The 19517-nt window shown below is 38.7% G+C and overlaps 1 protein-coding gene across 1 annotated transcript; it reads right to left on the reverse strand.

Annotated features, from left to right (window-relative positions):
- Positions 1-908: 908 nt before the first annotated feature.
- LOC134670376 (cuticle protein 18.6-like) lies at positions 909-18198 on the reverse strand. The gene is made up of 3 exons (XM_063528200.1): positions 18110-18198; positions 11645-11749; positions 909-2325 (listed from the first exon to the last, which is right to left on the reverse strand). The coding sequence occupies exons 2-3, from the start codon at positions 11747-11749 to the stop codon at positions 2110-2112; spliced, it is 321 nt and encodes a 106-aa protein (XP_063384270.1). The 5' UTR covers positions 18110-18198; the 3' UTR covers positions 909-2109.
- Positions 18199-19517: the final 1319 nt, after the last annotated feature.

Here is a 19517-nt window from a genome sequence, read left to right on the forward strand (position 1 = left end):
TGCAACGCCAGCGGTGTTGCCTACCATAATCTTCTTGAATTATTGAACAGGAATACAGCATCAGCACAGTGCTGCAGATGGTGGGTCGCGCCGGGCGGCCGCAGTTCGACACGGAAGCCACCGCCGTCATCATGACCCGGCTACAAGACAAGGTAAGGTTCCATTTCCCAATCATGTACATACATTATTGGGAAATGACTACAGTACAATGATACAGTCAGCTGCTTTTATATTGTATATATTTTAACTTGACTATTTTTTGACACTTGGAGACCTTTACATCCCTAAAGAATTTTAGTATTTGTCTGTTGTTAGTACCTATTTTTTACTATAAGTAGGTAGTTATTTTTTGTGTAATTCAATAGGGTTTTTAGGCGGAGTATGTCACATTCTTAGGATAGGAGTTTCGAGTTATGTCACATTCTGAGGACGTCACTCTCTGAGTACGTCACATTCTGGGTTCGTCACTTTCTGAGTTCGTCATTTTCTGAGTACGTCACTTTTTTTAGCAGAGTAAGATTCTTCTTCTAAAATGAATAATTTACATTAGGTACAAGTGGTTAACTATTATGAACTTAATTGTTTTGTTTGTGTTCTTATTGTGTTTATAACTTTATATTGTTAATCAGCCACGGTTGTTATTGTTAATAAGCCTATTTTATTACTATTTTCATAACTTAATTGCTCAATCTTTACTACGGAGTTTAATTGTTTATATCCTTCAGCGTAAGTATACATGGTGTCCTTGTCCTATGGTCAAAAATTAACCATAATAGTATATTATTTGACGATGTGTATTAATAGGAACTTTGTTTTGTCAGTAATAAGGTACAGAATTAAATGTATGTCTCGAATTCATAACAAATATTTAATTTGTTGTTACCGCATCGCAAAAGTAAACAAAAAGGAGTCATCGTAAATATTTATTTGTATACAAATTCTACATAGTTCGATGATAGAACAATAGTCATATACAAAATTATACACTAATAATTTCTTAAAGCTAATGGCAATAGTGGCCTTATCTATAATTAATTGAATCACAGAATTGGTAACTTTCTACAATCGCTAATATTCCAATTAAAATTTGTACAAGTATAGTGGTTATTAGTAAAACGAATATAGTTAAAACAAAAAAGTGATCAGTTTTAACAAAATACGAAAATATTACAGAACACAATGTACAGGAATAAAACAATAAAAAAAAAAACACAAAAAACAATAAAATTACACTAAGTATTGGATACATAGGTACCTAATTCTCCAATTTATTGGTCTTAAGTTTGGATCAAAAGAAACAAAAAATAAATGTTACAGTTTCTGAAAGGTAGTATAAATGCTGTTCTGACGTATCTGACTTTATGAAAATCGAAAGTTTTAAAAGGAAATACCTAAGTTACTTAAAAACGAGATATTGTATCGCATAATTGAGCGTTTGAACACCATCATTATAGCTTCAAAAACATGCATATGACATGCCAAACAATTTCGAACCAGAAATTAATTATTTATAATCAACTTGAAATTATTAAAAAAAATTGAAATAAAAAGAAAAAAATAGTTAATCGTTTGTTCTGTTTATCATAAACTCACGCCCACAAGAAAATCGTTTGGAAATTTATTAAGTACTTACTTACAATGATTTTGGTTCAAACGCACAAACTTCAATATGTATACCATGGAATCTTCAGAGCAGACTGGCAGTATAATTTTTCTATTAAGATCATATTCAGATTTACGTTTATCTTTCCTGTTCCTGATAGAAAAAGACATAGTTTTAGATCACAAATCATCTAGATTTTTTGGACTCACATTTAAACAAAAAAAGTCATCAAACATCTTTCTAACCTGTTGATTATATTTTACATGATAGAAATTACAAACTAAACTTCATCTCAATACAAAAACCTCAACTCCGTCAAATTTTTGGGAACAAAAACAAGACATCGTAAATAGTTTTACCCAACTGACAATTCGTTAACCTTTTTGCAAAAACGTAAAAGTCCATCAATCGCCAATAATTAAAAATGATGCAGTTACGTTTTAATCACAAACTTTTCCCATCAGTAACAGGCTATCCCAATATTCCTAATCCAAGTAATCCTTCACTTATTTCCCTTTTCCAAACGGATTAGCATTATCCTCGAAGCTGATCTTCGGTACAAATCCACTATCTCCCTCCACAGTATATTCAACGGTCATGAGACGACCGTCAGGTAGGAGTACTTTGTAGCCGCCATTGACTTTGCCTTGCGCGTCGCCGGCCTCGTTCGCTCCGAAGAAGAGGGCCTTCTCTTGGTCTTCTACGTCGTATTTGTATTCATACTGGAAAGGATAGTAAGCACATTAAGTATACATAAAACATAAACAAGAAAAATGCGTTTTGGACGGACGGCAAAAAGTTCGTTAAGAACACTTTTCAGTAAAATGTTGTAATACATAATTACCTAAAACTCAACTCCGCAAAAAATGCCTAAAACTTTTTGAAGTGCATCTATGAAATTTATTAGATTCCTAATGTTTAAGAAAAAATCGTATGTCTCATAAAAAAACTATCGACTTTCAGATTCAGCACTATATTTCCTTTCTTAATATTCGTTTACATAAAACTTTCATCCCAGGTAATGAAAATGAACACATGGTAAAAGGTAAATTATATATAATTTAAAATTTACGAGTGATGAGTGATGATCCTTCTTATTACCTTGTCATAACACTCATAACTAATTGTGGAGTGTAGACTGTAACTTTTAGTGAAGGGGTTCGTTGGGTGAAGCGTAGAAACTCGCCGCTGGAACGCGCTGGCCGCCGTGCTGTCTCGAAGTCCGCTATACCTCCATTTACCGGAATATGTGTTGTGTGAAATAAAAACACATATGTCTGATTTTAATTACTGGAGAGTGTTCAGGCAAGTGATAGAGTTAAGCTCTCTGAGTTCTCTGAATATGCTACAAATGGCGCGGGTTTATATAGGAATGGCCGGGCGATTTGTATCTCTGAACTAGTGGGCATTATATGCAGAGTGAGTTTTATTTATTTCTGTCAATCTCGTTAATTATAAGCACGTATGAAAGGAGCACGAATCCTAGACTTATAAATAGATACAATATTAAGCACGTATGAAAGGAGCATGAATCCTAGACTTATAACTAGATATAAAACATTCCACGCAATTCATTTGACATAATATGTGAGCACAAAGTAAAACATGATATACGAAAGTAAAAATAGCAACCTAAACGTAAAGACTAATCTAACACATGCATGACCCTAATAGCTAATTACGACAGTCTCCCCCACGTGTGTTAACACCGTCTTCATGCGCGGAGTAAATGGGGATGAGTCTAGAAACTGGGCGGCGGACGTCACCTGCGCGTGTGCGAACAATGGCCATCCAGGCCAGGATATAGCTGGGCGATTACGCCTCTGGGCCACGTTCCTCGTTACTACGTCACCTTCATGCAGTTTCTTTACGTTTTCTTAGCGAGCAATACGGCTTTGAAAACCTCGGCGGCAACCAGACTACCAGCGGTGGCGCGAACTAACCGTACATTATCAATGAACGATCGCCACGCGGGTGCGAGTGAGACGGATATAGGCCTGTCCCAATCGATCCCTGTCCGCCAAACGAAACGTAACATATCGCGATCTTGCTCTGTTATTTCGATCTGTAAAAACATCTGTTTGACGTCGGCTGACACCGCGATTTTACTTTCGCGGAAGCGCATTAATACGCCAAAAAGTGACTTTAACAGGTCGGGGCCAGCCAACAGCGCGCTGTTAAGCGAACGTTCGCAAGCTGTGGCGGCCGTGTCCCAAACTAATCGCATTTTGCCGCGTTGCGGGTGAAAAGTTGGGAAATGCGCCAGAGGCCACGTCCGGGGTGCCTCGGGGGGCGGTGGCGAGTCTATTTTCTCCGCGTAACCTTTGTCAAGCAACATACACTTTGCATATTCGGCTTTAAGTTTCGCATCGTGGTCTAGCTTTCGTTCTAGACTGTACGGCCGTTGCAATGCTTGCGCTTGGTTATTGGGGAGTTTCTCGTCATTTGACCGCCAAAGTAAGCCCGAGCGATACCTTTGCTCCCCCGGTATCTTTTCGCAGGTGGCTTCTAGTAAATCTAGCGCACGTTGGTCGGGGTCGACCCGAGGCAACTTTTGCGAAACGCCTAATGATTCTACCTCAGAATGCCGTTTCACAAGTTGTAAGGCCTCGTCGTCCGCGGTATTAGGCTTTGCGTGCCCAACCAATTGTACCGCGGGCGCGATTCTGTCCGCAGTTTCGTGTAGCGTCAAAGTCATTGTCGCGCCTTCGTCAAGTGGCGCGAGGGTTTGGACGGTACCTAACGGTTCCGACACCTCTACAGGCATGACTTTGTGACACGTCTGCGGCAGTCTAACATTGAGTACTGCAGGTGCTGCCGGGACTCTATTACCGCTCGCGGACGCGGCCGCGTTTCGACCGTGTAATAGTTTATTATGTCCGGCTTCGCACTGATTCATGCCACACGCGACATATTGGCACCCATAAGGCTTAGGGTGACTCGCGCCTAAACATCTACAGCACAATTCAGCACCCTTTGCCAAGTCCCATCGCTCAGATATAGTCGCGGCTAGAAATTTCGAACACTCACTAACTTTGTGTTCTTTGCCGTTCTTACATATGGCGCACGCATCGCGCGAGACAGAGACAGACGATGTCTGCTGCCTAGGCTGAGCTCTGGTTGACGCTGGCTTTTTCTTTAAATTACCATCGCGGTGCTTTACTTGAGCTATAGTCGATTTATTAGAACGCGATCTATTTCTCGTATCACGTGTGTATGATTCGCGGGAATCTGACTCCGAATCCGAACTATAGTCGCGAAAGGACGCGGGGGCGCGGGACCCAGTGAGAGCGCTGCTCGATCGACTGGGCCCGCGCACAGAGGAAACCGCGCTTCGTTCACTTCGCGATCCACTAGACGTATCACGGTAGAATGCGGGGGCGCGAGACCCAGAGAGAGCTTGGCTCGATCTTCTAGGTTCGCGCACAGAGGAAACCGCACTCCCTGAATTCCGTGATTCATCAGACGTGTCACGGTAGAACGCGGGGGCGCGAGACCCAGAGAGAGCTTGGCTCGATCTGCTCGGTTCGCGCACAGAGGAAACCGCGTTCACTGCATTCCGTGACCTGTTAGACGGCTTATGTTGGTTTATGCGCTTGGCCGCAGTGCTAATTTCGTTAAGAAACTCGGAAATCGCAACTAACCCGGGTGATTCTACGTTAGACTGCCTGTATTTGGCCCATTCATAGCGCACTATCAGATTCAATTTATCCACGATTTTATTCACGAGCTCAGGCGCGTGCAAGTATTTCTCTTGACGCAAGGATCTAATGGTGGCGACGGCATTCGCTACATGCGCGGCGAATGAGGTTATATTAGAATTGTCTTCGGATAAACGCGGCATGCGTTTAACGTTATGAATTTCCGTAAGAACAATCTCCTCAGGGTCGCCGAACTGCCGTTCCAGCGCTTCCATTATCTCGTACGGATCCTGAACCGTGTACATTATTGATTTTACGGCCGTCCGAGCTTCGCCCTTAAGTGCGCGCCTAATCCGACTGACGTTATTGACGGCACTAAACATGGGCGACGTATCTTCGAACTCTGCCCTAAATGATATCCACTCGGTGATATCTCCGCCGAATGTAGGCAATTCCGGCGGTTTATGGTACATTGGCGCGTAAGTACCGTGCGGTACCTCTACAATGCGCGGGGGTGGTCTGCTAGCCCGATCGACGGCTGCACGCGGCGGCGGTTGCGTTTGCGCGGTCTCTTTCGGCGGCGGGATTTTAACGTTTTCCTTTGCGATCTCGTGCTGTAACCTAGCTTGTCGTTCTACCCAACTTCTAGTCCGTTCTTCGACGGTCGCGTCACTGCTGCCGACAGACTGCGCCTTCAGTTGCGCAACCTGCAGCCGTAAATTTGCAGTGTCGGACTTTGTCTTAGTAGCTTCGACGGTCGCGTCACTGCTGCCGACAGACTGCGCCTTCAATTGCGCAATCTGCAGCCGTACATTTGCAGTGTCGGACTCTGTCTTAGCAACGGCTAGACGGGCTTTACGAACCTCGAGCTCGGCCATTAGCACGGCCAATTGATTATCGCGTTCCCTAACCGATTTGCGACTCCTATGTGAATCGCGATTAGACGGCGCCCGCGATGGCGATGGCGGCGCATCGATGTCTTTATTCACTAGCGTACCTAATCTACTACGATTTACTACCGAGGCATCTAACGCTTCCGAGTGTACCGACTCGTTTCCACCGGTAGTATTCGGGTTGCCACTGGTGCCCTTGCTCCACGTATTAGTCTCGCCGGACGTAGTCTTACCGGACGAGGGGGTAGGGGTGTCCATGTTGGCTGCGGGCGCAGGCGGGCCCTTGGTGCGTGGTCGTAGGCTCCTTGCTTCCTTTTCGGACATCTTTCTGGCTGGAACCACTTCACTTCACTTAACACACGCGGGGGTCCCTAACTTGACCTGCCTATATCTATGACTGACCGTTACTGAGCGTAACGTCAGGCCCTAAGCGTAGCGTGGATCCCTCGTGGCACTGAATCTCCCGCAATGGCAAAGTGCTATGCCTAGAACGTTCGAAAGCAGTGTGTGGGTATCAACCATGTGACACATGCAACGAAAGTTGCCAGGACACGTGAGCGGAGAACGACCTACACGCTGCACGGTCCGACCGGCAAGCCGGTAAATGGGTTACGGAAAGGTATTGGGGTTGGGTCTAAGCCGAAGCGAACCTCTAGGCCCAGCGCGTTCTTTATTCTGTCTTGCCGTCTGAGTCAAGCAATGCCGCTTAAAACTCAGCGCGTACTTGTTTCTTTCTTGCCGTCTGAGTTAAGCAATGTCGCTTCAAACTCAGCGCGTACGTGTTTCTTTCTTGCTGTCTGAGTTAAGCAATGTCGCTTGAAACTCAGCGCGTACGTTTTTCTATCTTGATTCTGAGTTAAGCTATGTCGCTTGAAACTCAGCGCGTACGTTTTTCTATCTTCATTCGGCTTCAGAAGGACCAAACTGTGGAGTGTAGACTGTAACTTTTAGTGAAGGGGTTCGTTGGGTGAAGCGTAGAAACTCGCCGCTGGAACGCGCTGGCCGCCGTGCTGTCTCGAAGTCCGCTATACCTCCATTTACCGGAATATGTGTTGTGTGAAATAAAAACACATATGTCTGATTTTAATTACTGGAGAGTGTTCAGGCAAGTGATAGAGTTAAGCTCTCTGAGTTCTCTGAATATGCTACAAATGGCGCGGGTTTATATAGGAATGGCCGGGCGATTTGTATCTCTGAACTAGTGGGCATTATATGCAGAGTGAGTTTTATTTATTTCTGTCAATCTCGTTAATTATAAGCACGTATGAAAGGAGCACGAATCCTAGACTTATAAATAGATACAATATTAAGCACGTATGAAAGGAGCATGAATCCTAGACTTATAACTAGATATAAAACATTCCACGCAATTCATTTGACATAATATGTGAGCACAAAGTAAAACATGATATACGAAAGTAAAAATAGCAACCTAAACGTAAAGACTAATCTAACACATGCATGACCCTAATAGCTATTTACGACACTAATAAATGATCAAACCCTCAAAGCTTTCCACTATCCATAATGTCTTCATAAAGCACCGTTGACATTTTCATTGTACAGTATCGAATTATCAACCGTAGCCGCAGGGTTTCATAAGTGCGGTTGATGAGCATGATTCATAAGGACAGCTGCGGACTGGGCCTGTCTGTAATATTAATGTACCTATGTCTGTGTCATAGAGGTTTTTAAGAGGAACCCGAAGAATTTTAACCGATCATTTTTAAACACTTGTTTTGTAAAGATGAAGTCTAGTTTTCAAATTGTTAATGTAATTTTTAGAGCTCCGTACAAAACTTTGTTCACGGCGGAGCTCTTATAGGATCACTTCGGTCTTGTTTTTTATGCTGTAGACTTTAAATAAAAGTTTATAATTTAACTTAGTTTAGATAATCTCCAAACTTGAGATTGAAACTTGAATTAAAGTAAACAGATTACATTTAACTTTTTACATAAAAATATATTTTTTTTACAATAATATTTTTAGTTTCTTATAGCCTCAGAAAAGCTTGGTTTCAATTCCAACTGATGGGGTTCCTTTTCATAATTATTTTGTCTGGAAATTTTACTCGTTGTTATTTCACAACGCTTTAGGTCCCTGTAATTTTCTGCACCTAAAAATCGAGTCACGACACAGAGCTTGCGATGCAGTGAGTAAAACTTATTATGTGAGATTTCAAAATGAACCGAATTAAGTAATTATTCTAGAATCAGCTGGGTTAGAAGCATAATGAATGTTAGTTATTGCTTCATACTTCTATAGGCCCAATGTCCTATTTTTAGAACCAAACTTGTAGGCTTTTACCCGAAAGGGCCCACATATCTTTTAAGTTAATTTTTAAGTTATCTTTTACTTTAATGTTATATATTTATTTTGCTTGAAGTATGTGTGGAAGGAATAAAGCTTTTTTATTTATTTTATTATTTATTTATGTAGTCGTAACGTAACCTTATTAATTATGGGCGACGGTAATCGCTTACCATCAGGTAATTCTTCTGCTCGTTTGCCTCCTCATAAAAAAATTACAATTATTACGATTACGACGTCCTATATAGGATAGGGATACATATGTCAGTATATGTTAGTCTGTAGGGTAGGTAAGGTATTTGTAATATGGGCCTTGTTGCCTGATTTAAATTTCTAAATAAATAAATTAAATAAATAATCTCAAACCCTAATCATAAATAATAGGACTAGCGTGAGAAATATATAAAACCCACTTGTTAAATGAGAGGAGGCATAGGGCAGTGAGATGTGTAAGTAATCGCCTGGTGATGTATGGTATGCGGAAACTGAAATCTAGGAATAAATCGGTAAAATGAAAACTCGGAACAAAAAAATTGATTGTAAAAATTAGTAAATTTTGCGTTAGAAAAGTGGGATTAAATGTGCAATTCATTTTGTTGCTCAATGAGAATTTTTTGAGGTGAATTGAAGCTGGTTTTCAAATAAGGAAAAGAGCAAAGGAAGATGAGGCTAACATACGTCCCTCCTTATATTATTTAATAAACAGGTACCTATTAAACGATGCTAACCTTATTAGGATTAATTGCGTAAAAAATCTCGTTAAAGCTTGGAAAAATCCCACTAAGGCAAACCGTTTAAACTGCAAATCTTACAATATCGAAGCATCAATAATATGCCATCATTGACACTTCGCAGATGTCTCTTGGCTGACTCACACTATGAAGCAACATAATAGAAATACCAAAGACGCATATCTTCTGCCATGTTTAAATCATGATGGCATTTACTCCAAATATCGCAAATAACTTCAACGCATCAATAATTATTCGCTACTAAAAAGGAATTGTGTATATAAGGCAATCTAATCAAGATAGCAATTAAATACTCTTCATCACTGTATTTTAAAAAGGACATACCTATAATTACAGTTTTATTTGAATAAGTATGCAACTGGCGGTCGGAGATCAAAAGATTATAATGTCCTCATCGTTGGTTGGTTTTAAATCCAACTAAGCAAGAGCAAGCATCGGTTTGGGGCGGTTCCGTGGGGATCTGCCGAATTCTACACCAGAACAGGTAAGGTGACGAAGCAAAACACCGTTGTCTCCAAAATGTTTATTATTAAGATTTTATTATTTAAAAGTTAGAAGATAATTGTTTCTAAGATTATAATTGTTGTAAAGTCGAACCAAGATACTCGTTCTCAAATTACAAGACTGTTAGTCAGCCTCAACTTCGTCAAACTATTCATACATTTTGTATGATTTGATGGTGGCACAAATCTGGATATCTTAATGCCTAATGACTTAATTATTCTGACTGCACTAAGATTTCACAGCAAATAACTACATAAAATGCAATTAAACTTAGGTCTTCTACTAGACAATGTGCGATCTAAACTTACAATTAATGATTAAAATAAACTAGATAAGCATTAAAAGTGCACAAAGGCGGTTAAAACGCCAATTAGGGGCTAGCATTATGCCTGTGTTCTCATGGTTAGCATAATGGTTTGATGCTACAGATAAGGCTCTAAATAGGCTTATAGGCTTACAGACAAGTGCTTGTGTGCCCTATGAAAAAGATACTTTATCTATTAAACCAAGTTTAATTATTTGGTTCATAATATGAAATAGACCAACGCGTAATACGGGGCGTGAAGAGTCACGACGCAAAAAAAAGTACAAAAGACCGCAAAAAATATCCCAAAAGTATATATCATAATTTTTAGAGCACCGTACAAAACTTTGTTCATTTAACAGGTAGATTAGAGTGTACTTATTATCTTTCGCTGTGAGTACGCGGAAGTAAGACCACTACAAATTAATTACGGCTTTGTAATCAATCACATGAAATCGTATAGTCAAGTATGAAAAAGAAAAATTAGAACTGTAAAACTTATAACCTACATTAACGAAGTAGGTACCTAAGTACGAGTATCTACAAAATTTTAAACTTATACTATCTAATTCAAACCTAACAAAATCATATCGAACTTTCAATGATCTTTCAATGTCAAGGTTAAACCAAAGGTCGCTTAAGGTCGCGCGTTAACCTGAATCCAGTTAAAATCCTCCTTATAATTACGTTAACATTAAAATGTCATCCGCATTTAAAGTAGGACTTCACATCCTGTCGCAATATCTTTTCCAAGAAAACTCGATGTTAATAAAGCTTAAACTCCTTAGAAACTCATTGAAAAGTAGCCCTTATAGTCTTATTACAAAGGGGTTATAAAGCTACACGTCGTATAGAGTTCTCAAATGCATTGCACTAGTGTAGGTCAAAGGTATGCACGTTTTGTTTAAATTATTGCCAATGCGCATCCTTGCTTATATGTTAAGGCAGACAACTTTTAGTTTTATGGGCCCTTTAGCTAAATGCGTTAAATGTTAGGTTGACACATTTGCTATTTATACATTTAATGCCATTATTAGTTGTTAATAAAGTCAATCACCGCGGTATCGGGTCGAAAGACCGGATCCAAAGTATGCTTGGTTACCAGTTTATTACTGGAGTTACATTTCTTCGACCAAAAAGCGTCACTTTTGACACTATCAGATCAGATCCATAATTAATTGAGATCTAATTCTAGTGACACTCATCAAAAACCATGGATGGATTGTGTGAAAGAGAATATGAGAAAGAAAGGAGTGAGTGCTGAGGTGACGAAAGACAAGAGAGAGAATGGAAGAGAAAAACATGTGCCGACCCCTCATAACGTGGAATATTTTTTTTTTATTTTTTTTTTCAATCATGTTCGGCTTACAGCGGAAACCAAACGCCAGAACATGGAAAAACATGTCAATTGACAAACATACAGATTAATATTTTACAAATACACAAGACAAGTACAAAGACACAGACAAGTAAACAAAAAAGAAACAATTCATAATCATCAACATCAACATCAACAGCAACGGAATAAGGGCAGGGAGAAGAAGAAGAGTGACACACATCATGGAGTATCTAAATAATCCAGTATTTAAGGTACTCGTTAGTAGTAGGTATCGCAGAGGTAGAGATATGTACTTACAGGCATAGGCGGATCTTCCTGTTGTGCGGCTGGCGCTGCTGAGGCTTGTCGCACGGCCACGCACGCCACCATCAACGTACATATCAACCATTTTGCGGAACACATCTGTTGAAAATTATACATTTATATAAGTAATACATATCATTTTTAATTTTGGGCCCGGTGCCCGATAACATTACGCGGTAGCTGATTTAGCTCAAAAAATGTTTATACCCAAATTTTAACGGGAAGTAGGGATACGATCTTATGATTTTATAGCAGTCTACTATGTATGTTTGTTTGTATCGTGTACTTATTTCGCAGTAGCATCAAAACTTAGTGATTGGCTTAGTAGATGATTTTGGTAAATAAGGGTAATTTTCTAATTTTTAATTGAATTTTACGAATTTACGTTTGCCTAGTTTTCGCCCATTATATTAAATGTTTATCAAGTTATTTTTTTTAATGAACTTTAGATAGTTTTTCTCGCTTAGCAGCCTTACAAAACTGACCAGGTTCATATCATTTTTCAAGTTTAATTCATCATAGTTAAAGGAAGTAGGTACATAGTGTACTCAAAAAACCCTATCGCTGCAATATATGCGATGCGACTTATTCAATCCTGCACATCGCAATAAAACGATTCACCGAATGGGTTTGCGAAATAACGCATCCTTTGTCTTTCGAGACAATTCGATTGGCGTGCTTATTGTTCCTAAGTTATTACAGATTTACATACACCTATGGCGGTTACGATACGACCCTTCCTCTTAACACGATCGGATCGTACAAAATTGATTTAAAAAATGCCGCATGACTTGTCTTGAATAAACTTGTCAGTTAGTTTTTTAAACCTTATTGGAGTTATTGGATAGATAGAGATGCTGATTTTTTGTGGCTTTCCATCAGAGAAGGATGCTTCATGTACAGTAAGGACCTTTCTATCGCTATTTCTGTTGGCTATTCTGATAAAAAAAAGTCCTATTGCACTTGAATAATACGGACCCTTCTGTAATGGAAAGCCATTCTTGGTTACCTCAGACACAGTATAATAAAGAGTACTAACGTACAGTATGGACACTCCCTGCCTCCCGTTGAAAGTGCCGCCCACCCGCTCTCGGTTACCTCACAGTTACCGGCCGGCAAGGACGCGACGACGCGGTGCGCAGAGCGGAGGCCACGTAAAATATTCAAATATTAAACAAATATTTACAAAACCTATCAGATCACACTGAAACCAGTACAATACCTATATGAACAAAAAATCATGTTTACAACTTACGTAATATGTTGGTGGCCTGAATTTCCTTACAAAATTTTCGTTACTTTGTTTATACTGATTCAAAATAGGAAACTATTGTATAAATTGAGCTTAGATACCCACCTTACAACATAATACGATTCTTATTTCTTCCTAATTCGCGCAATGAGTTTTGAGTAATTGAGTTCATCGAACTTGACAACAAACTGGCGAGAACCCTCACGCTACGTCTTACGTAGGCGAACAACGCGCGAACGCGGCGCGGCGCGGCGCGGCGAAAGCGGCCGCCGCCGCGCCGCGCCGCGCCGCGCCGCCTGACATTCGCGTGCAAATCGCGCCGCACCGCGTTCGCAACGAGATCGCTTACGTAGGACACTTCTATGGGCATCAAAGGATTGATTTCGCCGCGCCGCGCCGCGCCGCGTTCGCGCGTTGTTCGCCTACGTAAGACGTAGCGTCACACGTCTTATCTCACTCACACAAGCGTGGTACGCGTTTACCTACACGAGCTTACCTACGCACACAGTCTGTGCGTAGGAACGCGTTTGTTTCATACATTTTATCGCCAGTGTCCGGGGTGGCCTCAGACCTAACTACTCTAAAGATCGATAAGTAGGTTCCTTATTTAAATGCACATTGAACACGTGTCATCCCGGCTTTTGTTCTTTGATCAAAACAGATTAAATGGCAAAGAATGTGATAATTGTCTGTGTAGAGATAAACAGGTATTACAATGAATGGTCGTTTGAATAATTAACTTACAATACTGCGATGTCGTGTAATTTAATTAGATCAAGAAAACTGAGTAAAGATGATATGCATTAGGGAGATAATTAAATAAAACAAAATGTAAAATATATTTGGCTACTTTATTTTTTATACGGGCTGTGCCTACTTACCTATACTGACTATCAGTGGAAGGTTTACCTACTAATTGTAAGTTAAGTTAATAGTATGCTGATGTAAAAAAATAAGTATGTGAGTTATCTCGTTTAGATAGATGGATAGATATTTAAAATTTAAATTCCCATACAACAAAGGTGTTCTTTTTTGTTTTTTTTTGCGTAATGGTACGGAACCCTTCGTGCGCGAGTGCGACTCGCACTTGTCCGGTTTTTTTAGGTTAGGATTTATGTTTCTGTTAAGTAGGTACCTACAATAATACCAAATAAAATAAGCCTCCCCGATGTCCGCGATTTTGGAATCAAATCAAAAGGCAATTTACGCTTTTCATTTTACAATTAACAATATTATAGCTTAACCTAATATGAACACTTACAAAACCATAGTGGAATCTGCCCTTAACATTGTAACTGCGAAGGTAATACAATCATTAGTAAGTGTTGGTAACGACTTTTATAATTTATAGCGGAGATGTCAGCGCAGTCAGCAATTACTAGTTGCTTTATGTTTCCATATCACGAATTACTTGCGATGATTTTCTCATTGTTTCAATAGGATAGGAATGCCCATTAACGATTAACTTGATTATGGAAATAACAAATAATTGTGCAAAAACAATGTTTTTTTTTAAATTATTAACTAGTAGGTACATTGTTAATAATTTATCTACACAACTCAGGATTTTAATATTTCCTATTCTAATAACAAAGATATCCCCTAAGCCTCTTGGAAAATCCAAGTGTATGCTATGAATGTCTGTCCTAACCTATCTGTATTTGGCACATCATGTTGTCCACATTGACATATGTATATCTAAAGACATGGATCTTACTCGTACATACTAAACTTGAGGGAGAGCCTTTGGGCACGATTCGGATTATGAAATAGACATCTATTACACATCTTTTAGACATCACCAAGATACGATAACGACATGTTTAAGATCTAACCTGTCAAATTTGACATTTGTGCGATTCTGGTAACTCTTGAACGATTTCCACAGGATATGACTTAGAGATCTAATGCACATCTAATAGATATCTTACTCTATCTAACGTAAAAGTGACATTGGTTGCCCGAATTGCGCTGCAAAAGAGAACTAGTTGATATCTAAACTATAACATATCTAGAATGGATATACATAGTACGTGTCGTCTCTTGTGAATATCTTGAAGTTCGAATACGGCAGTTAAACTGATCCACAATAGGTGGAATTTCCCTACGAGTCATAAGTACTCCACATTTACAAAATTAAATTATCTAAGATGCATCAATTACTCGCAACCACCGAACTTAAGAATCCTCCATCACGGCGTGACACCTCTTAATTAGCGCAGTGATTTTAAGATAAACCATCTGCTAATTACGCTCATGATTAATGTTAGCTAATTAAAATAATCAACATGACATTGGTTATCTGCATAAAAAGGTATGCCAATAATTTAGTTGGCCTTGCGTGATCGATTCCTAAAGGGAATGTCTTTGTGTTGTCTAACAATCTTGCAAATATGTGATTGCGTACACTTTGACAGCAGGTTTTTGTCCAGGAAATGTGAAAGAAAATTGTTCTGTGTTGAAATTAGCATTTGCAATTGCTTGGTTATTGCTTGAGTGCCTTATGGGATCTGGTTTTCTTTACTAATTAGCTTGAGCTACGCTAGGTTATTTCTTTCGATTTGCAAATGGCCGAAATCCTAAAGTCTGTCAACGCTAACTCGGCTACTGATTTGGTAGCGACAAAGTGTGTCAGTGTTACGGTAAATATCATATTTCTTTAGAAATTTTACATGTATGGTGGCGTTTCCATACTGCCGCTTATATTAATCGATTCAGTTTTTGTCAAACTTTGTTTTTTTTTTGTGAGTTGCCAAGCGGACCCCAAGCTTCCATGAGCTTTAGCAAAATGCCGGGACAACGCGTGGAAGATGATGATGATGTCGATTCTTTTTTTTTCATAATTCTGAGCCTTGGGGGTTTGCGAAGTCTACAGCTTTCATAGAAACTAGTTTTATTTAATTGACAGCTATCAATTCACTTTAGCAAAATAAAATGTTGACTATAGTCATGTTTAAATTAGTTGACTAGTAATGTCACATAGCTTCTCTGTAAATAATTTATTTTATATATCGTTGCTTATCATGAACAGTGGTACAACTAAAAATGAAATGCTATTGCATTTAATATTACTGGTAAGATTTAAAGTCGAATGGCATTTCATTTTGTTTTGTGTCACTATTCATGATAAGCGTCGATATGTACTAACAACGTTTGACCTTCGCTAGCCGTATCATTTTCAGACTAGAAGTGTGAGAACAGAAATACAACATTAGTGCTATTAGGCCATTAGACATCTAATTAGCAATTGTTACTAAACGAATGTCTCGTTATTCAGAAGCCAAGGTTGGCACGACGTCAAATAAAATGTTGTATCTAATAGAAAACAATTATCTAAATCATAATGCAACGACATGTTGTGTCAAGTATGCAAATAATATACGGATTATATTATGATGTACACAAATAGGAAGGTGTGACCTAAAAGAAGTACTGTCATTTACACTACAAAAAAAACGTTTTTTGGCTTAATTTAGGAGTTTTTGAGTCGTCCGACTCGTGTCTGACTCTATGTTTTCTTGATCATCCGGCAAGGTTAGGTAAATAAATTTATACAGGGTTTACAAACCCTGCCCTCATTGTTATAATAGACGTAATAAATCTTCATTGCTCCAATACGTAAAAATCTAGCGCCCGCCGGTTCTATACTCACACGTTTTTGCCTAGGCTGGATTAACAATTGATTTTCACATCTATGTAACTGATAACATTGAATAATTAGTATAATAATGGGCCAATTTAGATTGCCCTTAATGAGAAAATACATGAAATAACTTAATCCTAGACTTTAAGGTTAGGTTTGGTCGTTTTATATTTTAGGTTAGGGTTAGGTTAGGTAGGTCATTTTAATGTAAATCAGTGAATTGTTATTTCTTAAATATTTACAATAGCAATAAGCATAACTGATACGATGTAACTCCCACTATTTAAGTATAATCTTTACTATCCGAAGAAAACTTTTTGTCCTGACATACAGCCTAATTGTTAATTTTACGACACGTGTTCCTTATGTGCAATAAGATAAAATTTACAAATATATACTATACATTTAAATATATGCAGGCCTTGAACCACACATTATGTAAAAGTATGTGAAAATGTAAACTTCATTTGCAGTTATTACATAAATCGATACTCGATGTACAATGGGTGATGGATGGCCTATTGTTAAGCCATGGCGTTAAATTAGTTTGTATAAGGAAGTTACTAGAGTTGGACCAAGCTAAGTTTGCAACGATTTTCATAGCACATGGAGACTGATACTTCATAGATGTTGCACGTTTAAAATAACACTTGCACAGTCTGGACTATCGAAATCGCGGCCAACTTAAGCTTGGTTGGTGGCTCTAAAAAGATGAATCCGACGGAACGGATTTTAAAATCTCAATATGATATGAAATGATATGATTTATTTATCTCACAATATACAATGTCACTTAAAATTACACATGGTAAATTTTTAGGAATTTATATTGTGATTGTCAGTTTTTTTACATTATGAATAATTACGAAAAATAACACTGATAATCAAAATTTCATTCAAAATGATTAAATAACAATAATAAATTAAATACAATTATTCGCCAGGAATGGGTCGTCATTAAGCTATTATTATAATATCATTTCATTTGGATATTGATTATTTCGTAATCCGTCTTAAGTTTATTTTACTACTTTTTATACGTAATTAGGTCAAATAATTATTAAAAACAAAACACTTTTGTCTGTTACTTAAATAATTTTCACTGAAGCCTAAACTTTGGATTTTAAATGTAACTGTATATGCCTACCTAGAGGTTGTCCTAAATCTACAGATATTTAGTGTTTTACCAACCCTTTATCTTCAACGGTTACCTATCCGTGCTAGTAACATTAAGGGCCACTTGCACCATTCACTAACCCGGGGTTAACCGGTTAAACCTAGCTTTACCATGGTTACCAGTACGCTTTGACACTAGGTTAACGGTTTAACCGGTTAATCCCGGGTTAGAGAGATGGTGCAAGTGGCACTAAGTGTCACATTAGTCAAATTAATTAGGAAAACTTAGAACCTAAATCCATGTCATAAACTTAAATAACTGTTCACACCGCTTTTAATTTACATTGGTCCAATATTTTTGACTTGATGTATAAGGACCTGAATATAATTGGAAGACTGCCAAAATGCACAAAATTTCACACACACTCATGCACACAATAAAACTCACCGTAAAAACAATCACAACACACACAGGATCCTTAGCGACCGTCAACTGTTGCCGCGGGACACCGCACGCGTCTTATATCGCGTACCCCACGAACTTTAACCGCGGTATCGTCATTGCACACAATGGGACAACCCGTGTATACTGAACTGTGACCGTACGTATCTTTACTTAACTCTATGTAACTGTTATAATAGCTGTTAGGAGTCAGATGCTTGGCAAGTTTGGATTAACAATAAAGTTGCCGCAATGTCCTATCGTGATAGATGCAGGGATCCACACATGTATAGTTCTCAAGACAAACCAGTGTTACTAAAATCGCGAACTAAACAGTTGTTATCTGACTAGAGGTCTATTTATACTGGTTAATGCCAGTAGATATTGTGACTATTGTGAGTTCGGTAGCAGATCTTTAGTGATACGAGGATAAAGTCATGAGTAAATATCACTGTCAAAAGTCGCGTGTAACCTTTGCTCGCGTTCCGCGACCCGGGTTTGAACTATTTTAGTTCATAGCGGTTGATTTACTAGGATATAGGCTACGTAGCTTGGAATGACGTTTCGACTTGCAATAAAGAAAAAAATTAAAATAAATAAGTAATACGGTCTACACGGTGGCTAAAAAAAAACTATATTCCCTTTGCCAGGGAGGTTTTGGGATTATACTGAGCAACTTCTACTATAGGACCAACCCCGAAATCGCGAAAAAACATTTAAGTACTCTTCCATAGAAAATGGACCAGCGAGAATGTATGAAACTTCCAAAATATTTTTCGTGATTTCGGGGTTGGCCCCATAAAATTTTCACTTTCTGCGGTAGCAATGTCGCGCCGCATTACTGCAGTAGTTTAGGTGATGTAAGGGGCTATTCATAAATTACGTCATTTCAAATAGGGGGGGGGGGGGAGGGATCTGGACATCGGATAACGGTAGCATGAAGTAGGAGGAAATGGGGTCATTTGAAGCATGATTTTTCGATGATTATGGGGGGGGTCAAAAAACGTCAAAAATCGATGACGACGGCGTAATTTATGGACAGCCCCTAAGTACTTAGTCTTTCAGGGTTTCCCGGTTTGCATTCTGATCACGATCGATATTCGAAATGTCGTTGGTATGTCATAGTTTTCAATTGTTTGGTGGATTTAAATAATGACAATGTTACAACAATGCTGATATTAATTACTTTTTATGAAAAATACAAAAAAAAAATTATGCCATTCAGTTTATGTACTTAGCCATCCAACATTATCGGAGGTTAAAAAAAAACCCCGTGTAAGTACATACTAAAAACATCAAACTATAAAGTATTGTTAGGAAAATTATAAATGAACTCGTGACTTCACACGTATTGATATCCAACAAGCTTTGTAATGATACTAACCATGGAACATATTGTATGGAAGCGGTCAAT

The sequence above is a fragment of the Cydia fagiglandana genome, chromosome 13 (assembly GCF_963556715.1).
Source record: "Cydia fagiglandana chromosome 13, ilCydFagi1.1, whole genome shotgun sequence".
In the NCBI taxonomy this organism is placed as follows: Eukaryota; Metazoa; Arthropoda; class Insecta; order Lepidoptera; family Tortricidae; genus Cydia; species Cydia fagiglandana.

Bases quoted from the DNA above. Each gene is read 5' to 3' on its own strand.
- LOC134670376 (XM_063528200.1), bottom strand. From the start codon at position 11,749: ATGTGTTCCGCAAAATGGTTGATATGTACGTTGATGGTGGCGTGCGTG. The intron at 2,326-11,644 runs GTAAGTACATAT...TATCCTTTCCAG, and splicing joins AGGAAGATCCGCCTATGCCT to TATGAATACAAATACGACGT.